Source organism: Mizuhopecten yessoensis, unplaced genomic scaffold (assembly GCF_002113885.1).
Source record: "Mizuhopecten yessoensis strain PY_sf001 unplaced genomic scaffold, ASM211388v2 scaffold7443, whole genome shotgun sequence".
Taxonomy (NCBI): domain Eukaryota; kingdom Metazoa; phylum Mollusca; class Bivalvia; order Pectinida; family Pectinidae; genus Mizuhopecten; species Mizuhopecten yessoensis.
The window spans coordinates 127,803-136,679 of NW_018407050.1; the positions used below are offsets into that span (position 1 = coordinate 127,803).

The 8,877-nt window shown below is 39.1% G+C and overlaps 1 protein-coding gene across 1 annotated transcript in view; it reads left to right on the forward strand.

The window, feature by feature from the left end:
- LOC110453540 overlaps positions 1–8,082 on the forward strand; it is a 29,598-nt gene extending 21,516 nt beyond the window's left edge. Inside the window, exons 13-16 of the mRNA XM_021502517.1 lie at positions 616–2,088; positions 2,791–3,832; positions 4,895–5,010; positions 5,715–8,082. Coding sequence (XP_021358192.1) covers positions 616–2,088; positions 2,791–3,832; positions 4,895–5,007 — 2,628 coding nt within the window. The 3' untranslated portion in view covers positions 5,008–5,010; positions 5,715–8,082. The remainder of the gene's footprint in view (positions 1–615; positions 2,089–2,790; positions 3,833–4,894; positions 5,011–5,714) is intronic.
- Positions 8,083–8,877: the final 795 nt, after the last annotated feature.

An 8,877-nucleotide genomic window follows, 5' to 3' on the forward strand; every position in this document is an offset into this window, starting at 1 on the left:
TAATCACCACCACAACTCACCAGAAACTCATCACCAACACAACTCACCAGACAATAATCACCAACACAACTCACCAGACACTCATCACCACCACAACTCACCAGACACTTATCACCACCACAACTTACCAGAAACTAATCACCACCACAACTCACCAGAAACTCATCACCAACACAACTCACCAGACAATAATCACCAACACAACTCACCACATCTCACCAGCCCCACACTCCCTCCTCCCCCTCACCAGCCCAACACTCCCTCCTCCTCACCAGCCCCACACTCCCTCCGTCCCCTCACCAGCCCAACACTCCCTCCTCCTCACCAGCCCGACATTCCCTCCTCCCCCTCACCAGCCCCACACTCCCTCCTCCCCCTCACCAGCCCAGTCTCTCCTCCCCTTCACCACCCCACACTCCCTCTTCTCCCTCACCAGCCCCAGTTTCCCAGGGGCGGGGGGGGGGGGCATCACTACACCCTTCACTGGCGATACTTAGCCCGTCTGAGCTTGAATCATATACAGTAGATCCACTCAGGTGACCATTTAAGATTTAAGCTCATGGCCTTTTGTTACAAAGTACTGAGTGCTAATTTTTGTAATTTTTCTTCCTTTAGATTGGTACATATTCCTTTGATGGTGATCTGGACATCAACCCTACTTACGTTCCGTCCTGGGACGGCAGCTGCGATCGCCAGGATTCCTGCACCGAGTGTCCCACTGTGAGAAATACCAAGGCACGCGACATGTGGCAGCCAGCAGCCAATGACAATGCTGCTACTATCCTTATGATACAAAATGGCCACTACCCCGGTTCAGACCCTTACAGATGTGGGACACTCAAAATCAGCGACTTGCATGTTAGTCTGGCGTTTTTCTATGCACTTGAGGAACTGACACCAAAACCATACGACGTTCGTGGCGTTCTGATCGATTACTGCTCCAATACTCTCAGGATTGACCAGGACCTTTACAGTCTGTTAGCTACAGGAAAGTTCTGTAACACTGCTTTTGGGGCTAACGGTGTCGTCAACAATTCCACCATTGCTGGCATATTGACCACCTCCTCAACATCAACAGTTGCAGCTAACCGGGTGGTGAAACCTCTCAGGATACCTATTGTCAGTAGTGTAGCAACGTCGGTGCTCTTGTCAGACCAAAATAATTTTCCTTACTTTTCACGTACAATTCCCCCGGATGATTACCAGATGAGAGTTATTGCAAAGATTCTGGCCCAAAATGACTGGACATATGTCTCTGTTGTGTATACGAAGGAACCTTATGGCATATCAGGTCTCGAGCAGCTTCAGAAGAACACCAGGACTAACGGTGTTTGTGTCTCTAACTCTGTAGGGATCGATGTCTCGGCCAGCATGGAGGATGCTAAAGCAGCTGTTCAAGAACTTACAACGAATGCCGGAGCCAATGTCGTCGTTCTCCTCACCCTTTATCCTGATGTAGTTATGGCCGCAGCTAAGGAGCTGAACTTGGTGGACCGATTCGTGTGGATTGGTACCGATACGTGGGGACGATCCGCCGAGATCCCAGTGGGCATTGAGAGTAAGCTTCACGGATTGATCACCATTGACATACGCAGTGCTGTTGTGCTTAACTTTATAGAATACATGAAAAAAATCACTTACACCAACCGTAAGAATATTCCTACCGATTGGTTTGAGGAATTTTACCAGGCGATGCATCAGTGTCAACTAACGGACGCTCTGTCACCTGCCACAAAGTTTACCAGCCTCTGTAACAAAGGGGAGGTAATCACTAATGACATGGTTCTGTCCAGCAATGCCTACATCTTGCATACCATTGCTGCCACATACTCTCTTGTTAATGGGTTAAATACTGTCCGCACTGGTGCCTGTGATCTTGCTTCAACATTTTCCGACTGTTTCTCCAATGTGGATAACTGGGACCGGTTACTCGCCGGAATCCTTGGCACAGACTGGGATATGCATAATAACCTTAACCTTGAACCAGCCGATACTTTTGACCTTCGTTTCAACAGCCAGCGTTTTGTTGATACTGGCTACAATATCTACACATTCATGAATGACGGAACAGGATACAAGTACCATCTGGTAGGTTTATCTATTTCTCCCATACCTGTGTGTACCATAGAGTTATCTCCCATACCTGTGTGTAGCATAGAGTTATCTCCCCCCCCCTACCTGTGTGTAGCATAGAGTTTTTTACCATACCTGTGTGTAGCATAGAGTTATCTCCCCCCATACCTGCGTGTAGCATAGAGTTTAATTACTCCATGCACCTATGTAAGCTAGAGTATTTTCTCATTCCTGTTTGCATGTATGATTGATCTATTGCGATATATCATGATTCACTCCAGGCGTATTGTGACGGCCTTATTTTATGGACATTGGACAGTTAGAGAGAGCGTAAATTTTCCACAAATTTCCAAAGGTGATGAGCTAGAACATACAACTTATATGATACAGGCATTTTTTTTGTATTTAAGAGTAGAGTTAATACTTCATGATTTTGAATTGTCCATAACATTCATGTCTAACTTATTGTTTTGGAGGCACACTTGCATTGAGAAACTATTATTCCAATATGTCAAAGTAGATATTGGTTATAATATTTAATCCTTTTTATAATTATTAATTAAAAATATTGAAATTAAAGTGTCAAAGCAATTATAATAGGAAATATTATTTAGTGTTTATATATAAATGTTGGTGCATCAAATTTGTATTGGCTCGGAAAGCTGATTTAATGGTCTATTAATTTCAACTATACTCAAGTTTTACATCTCCTTACAGGTCGGATCATCCACAGGCAGTATAGTAAACTTTGACGGTTACGACCACCAAAGAGGAGAAGGTTTCACATCCAAATGTCCACCTGGCGTCATTTGTGACTGTGACCTTGTGAACACACCTCAAGCCTTAATTTCAAACGAAACAGACACACGCTTCACAGAGCCACGAAACTACTTCTTCTACAATGAGCGAACCAACGATTTTGGACAGACAGTATTTGACCAGGTGTATACTTGGCCTATCTGGGCGATCGCGGTCGGAGTGCTTACCAGTGCGGGTCTACTGGTGGCAGTACTGTTGTTCCTGTATTTCCTTGTGGCCTATCCAGTTCGAGGTGGCACCACAATTCTCGGCTTCATGGTACTGCTTGGTGTTATTGGTATCTATGCCATCAACTTCGCCTTCTTCCTGCCTGCGTCTGATGCCACCTGTGGAGCGAGACGCTTTATGATGGGCGTGGTTTACACCATTGTGTTTGCGGCTTTACTTGTGAAAGCCCTGGACAACTGGCGCTACAGTGATATGGAATACAGTGTCCGCAAATATAAGGGACTCACCAGTGCGTGCTCGCTTTTCTTGGTGGCACTCGGGATTGTGGCCATTGAGGCTATCATACCAATTATGTGGCTAATCCTTGTACGCCCCACGGCCAGTTTCTACACGGAGGGAATGGTGATGAACGACTGGGCATGGTGCGACCCACATGACCTGTATGACCGTGCTCTTGTCATGTCTATGATTTTCGTCATGTTCCTGGTGATCGTGACGGGGATTGTGGCCTCCCTGGCCTGGGACAGTGACAGTAATTATTACGAATCTCGCTGGATCTTTGTGTCCAGCGTGTGCACAGCAGGCTGTTTCCTCGTCTGGATGATCGTTTCCACCAATGCAGGTCCACCGTTCCGGGATCCCGCAGTTGCACTTGGAAACTGCATTAATGCCACAGCACTTCTCATTTTTATCCCCATCAGGAAACTGGCCCTTCTCTGTTACCTTAAAAACGGTGATGAGACAGACAAAGCTCAACACCTAGGTGAAGAACGTAAGTTGTTGGTAATTAAATAGTCCAGACAGACACACACGCACACACATAAACCCTTGATTACCACTGATATGTCATGTACAACAAACAACCTTAGTAGACATTTTGTTCCCTTTTGTATTTTTATGCCCTGCCATAAAATGGGGGGGGGGCATAATTAAAGTGTTGCCCATGTCCGTCCCGTTCCTTGATCAAAGTGGTTGTAACTATTTATAAAACATCAAACACTGAAAACAATTTCACATGGTGACGGGGCATTCATGTCATACAGATATATTTTTGTCTTATTGTGAAAATAGATTTGTGTATACATATTTCGGCTAAATTTGAGAAAAATTCACGCCGAAAAAAAATGTTTTTACCAAAATTTCATCAGGAACGTTGTATATATGTACGAGAAGTTGAGAATAAAACTCTTGGACCACCTGATAAACTTATTGTAGTGACCAATCAATGCAAATATTTCATTGTGTAATTTCAAAAATACCTGAATTTAGCTTTGACCCTGCAGATTTAGGGTCTTCCAAATGATAGTCCATTGACCAGAAAGTTTTAAGATATATCTCGAAACCAGCATTTTGAAATGTTTCAAAAAAAGGTTGAATCAGGCCTAGATGTTGATTTCTTCCTTATGAATATAATTTAGCAAACAAACGTAGGAATAATTTGTGATTTGCTGTTTGTGTCCAGACAAACGTAGGAATAATTTGTGATATGCTGTTTGTGTCAAGACAAACGTAGAAATAATTTGTGATTTGCTGTTTGTGTCCAGATAAACGTAGGAATAATTTGTGATATGCTGTTTGTGTCCAGGCAAACGTAGGAATAATTTGTGATTTGCTGTTTGTGTCAAGACAAACGTAGGAATAATTTGTGATATGCTGTTTGTGTCCAGGCAAACGTAGGAATAATTTGTGATTTGCTGTTTGTGTCCAGATAAACGTAGGAATAATTTGTGATTTGCTGTTTGTGTCCAGACAAACGTAGGAATAATTTGTGATGTGCTGTGTGTGTCCAGACAAACGTAGGAATAATTTGTGATGTGCGTTTTTTTATCCTCAGGTGTAGACGTATATTCTACGGTGTATTCAAACCAAGGATACGAAGGGGACATGTTCCAGCCCGTCGAGTCCAAACACAGCTCTGACATGGGCTATGATAACCACAACCTGTAAATGGTACGTGTACTCGGAACATTATACCAAAGTAACTGTCTCTAAACAAAGTTATTTCAATGAAACTATGCATATTTATTCATTATTTGATAAAGGGGAAGAAAAGAAAAAAGAAAAAAGACTAAAAGTGTTCTCTTGTTGAGAACAGTATATCACATTTAAACTTAATATGAGCAGCAGTTTTACAAAAGTATTGTCTGAAACATGACATCTAAATGTTGGGTATATCACTTAGAACATCAATGATTTGCTTCAAAACCCTTATTCATCTCACATTGTGCTAACAAGAGCCGTAGCAGCTTGGGATTATCTGTTGCTGCCTCACAGTCTGTCAGAGGTATTCAGTCCTCTCCGCAGGCACGGGGAAACAGCAGATCTTACATGTCGGCCTTGAAATGTTGCGACACATTTAATATGTACATTGTTTGTGTAGAAATTAAAACTTCAATAATAAATTTGTTTCTCCTTTCACACATCCCTACAAGATTTGTATAAATGACTTAGAATTAATTAAATTACAAATAGAAGCAGAATAACATCATGCAGGAAGTCATATATTACGAAGTATAAGTGACTTTGAAGCTCAGTAAAAAAAGTAGTCCTTATTTTTATTTTTAAGTCCCAAACAATTGTGAAATTTTATACACAGACTCTTGTGAATGGTTTATAATTATATCCATCTTAAATGACCTGCTTTGGCTTTGTAGATGTGCAGCACTGCTGAGAATTTGGAATATGAAGGGCCTTAAAAAGCATGGAAGACTGCATACTTAGTACCGCCACATACCCTGCATTGATGGCCGGTAACCATAGGAACCAATCAAATTGTCTTCACGTTACAAAAAAATGATGACGCCTATCAAAACATGGATCTCTCTATATATAAACTCTTTCAAGTTGAAATGGCGCGTTGTTGTAATGAATTTTGGCATAAAAATGTTTTTTTACAAGATCGGTGTCCATATGAATAAGCTCCCAAGGCAAGGGAGATAATTTGGAGAGGGAGGAGGGGGGGGGGAGGGGCTTGTGTGGTAAAATTCATATTAGAGAAAATATTGAATCTTTCCAGCATGACTTATTTGAATATATTACTGTATGCTATATGCAGTTGGATAACTTGCCACATAGATGGAGAGAAACAAAGATAGAGACGGACCGTGTGAGTGAGAGAGCGTGTTAATAAAAAGGCCTATATGATATAAAAGTTATTTTGTACGAATGAAGGACAATGAACTCCATAGGTATATATGCATATAGAGTTAAATTTTGAACCAACTTGTGAAGCTAAATCATTTACTGGACTTTCGTTGAATCTCGGTGGTTAAATCTCTTATGAGCTCTAAATTTACTGAATCAAAATTTCAGCCCAAATATTTTTTAGTGTAAATTTTTTGTTACTTTCTCTTTTTGCCATCCTGTGTGATGTACATACATGGGATCCTTTTTAATCCTCACAGATCCTTATCAAATCTTTATCTTAAAATCCAAGTTTAGTAATCATTATACATAATTTGTCGTCAAAATATGACGAGGAAAGTTTGGCCCTATAAAATAGTTGCTATTAAAGAGGATATTCGAAATATATAAAAGTTTTTGTAACTTTGATTTATAAAGAATAGGAATTATGTCTACGTTTTACTTTCAACATGTTTGCTTATAGATCATTTTTTCTTACAAAATATTTGCTTATACATGATGTATAGTATTTACAGAATTTATCGTTATTTTATGGGACACATTAGAGTGATATGTGAGAAGCGTGCATTGTTATACATTGATTTGACTCAATGCCGATGTTTAGACTTTGCTGTCTCGAAGTGGAAATTCATTTTATGTGAAACTAATGACATTTTTGAAAAAGAGAATCATATTTGACATAACAAGTGCCCAGAAAGGTTTTTTTTTTAAACCAGGAAAATAACATAAGGGGACTGATGAAAAAGGTTTTGTATACATTTAAAATTAAATTTGGGCTTTATATCCTAGCTTTGTGGCAACGTGACAAAGTTTTTAGTTTTTGAAGATTTGATGACATTGAAAAGTTGTCTTCAAAAGAGGGTGAGAAACATGGATGTTAAAATAAATTTAGGTCAAATATTTGAGTGTCCAAGAACATTTCTTTTGAAAACAAATTCACACCTTTAACTCTTAAAGAAATATATATAATATGATAATGATATGCGATTTCAGATTGTCAATTTTAGTTGCAAAAATGTATGTAAAGGAATTTTTCATGGAAATATTAAAATCACATATATTTTTATTTTTTTTTGTGGAATTTTCATGATTTTTTGGAGGACACTTACAGAAGAAGAGGCAAGTTTATGTAAATGTGTGTTCATGAATATGTATGAGGATTATGCATATGTAAATTAGATGTTTGTTCACAATTAAGTATATGAAAGGGAATTGTATATCCTAATTAGTGCTGATTTCTTTCAATCTCCCATTAAAGAAAAAGCGTTAATGCATTCCACAAGGAAAACATATCATATATTCACTTTAAAAATGTATATTTACATTAAAATATTATGCATAAAATGTGATATTTTTACAAATAAACTTTTGTACTTACAATTAAAATTGTTATTTCTTTGTTGTTGAAACTCTCAATACTGAAACACGAATTTGATGTAAAGAGACTATATGACAAGGGAGATAATTTTTAAATAACTGCTCATAATCCAATGAAGACCTGGGCCCATATTCATGAAACCGTTCTCATGCTCAAGCATAGCTTTTGTGCTCATTGGTGAATTGATCACTTACAATTGTTCAAATTTGATCGAATTGAAACAGATTTTTTAATGACGGTAAAGGGTACCACTGCTTCAGATATTATTAGACAGAGTTCTTCTCTAAATCTTTTTAAATATATTAAACTGTGGAATGCTAGCTCAATACTTTATTGATGTAATAATTATGGTGCACCTTTTGGACAAATCTGTATCGTACTCAATTCCTATACTTTTAAATCCCCATACTCAAAGGTACACAATAGTTTGATATTACATTTCAATGATGGTCATATAAAGTATTACTATTTATTGATTCATTGATGCCAAAGCATGTGTTTCTGCAATAAAAATCTTCACGAATTAATACGAAATTGTGCCATGCCTGTTTTAACGTCGTGCTTATGTATTTCATTGTATGTTTTTTTGTCAAAATAAATTATCAAATTAATTGAGCAATAAACGAGAGAAAACATATGCTTGCCTTATCAGGGTAGCTAGGCTGTGGGGAGTTTCGTGGAATTGATGCTATGGCGAGTTGTAACATTTTCCCTTAGCTTAATGAAAATGTTTGTCACAATTATTCTTTGCAATCAAGGTAGTATTTGTTACTTAGTTACGGAGACTGCTGGCATCGTACCTATCCTAAGGGTGTCACATATATAAAAAATGCGAAGAAGGTAAGCATAAAACAATTAAGATCCAACGACCAACTAGACTTATAAAAATATATATCTTTTGTCGATTGAAACAGTTTCATCAAATCGCCTGCTTCGTCGTCGATAAGAAAGAGATGTGTAAGAACACGTCATTGTAGCATGGTTAATAAACTCTATTACCTGTTACTGAGCGAGAGCGAGATCTCTGTCGAGAGGTTAAGATTCTGTAACAAAATCCCAACCGAGGCGTAAGCCGAGGTTGGGATGTTACAGAATCTTATCCCGAGACTGAGATAACCCGATCTTGCTCAGTTCAGGTAATTCTCACAGCGGCTATAGCTGAGGTTGGTGAAGACGGGTGCCTAGCGAGAGACCTCCGAAAGGAAGGAATTGATTGGAGAGGAAAGAAAAATAGATTCCAAGAGCTGCAGTGGGGGTGGGAAAGCAGATCAATAACAGTCTCCCAATGTTCTCTA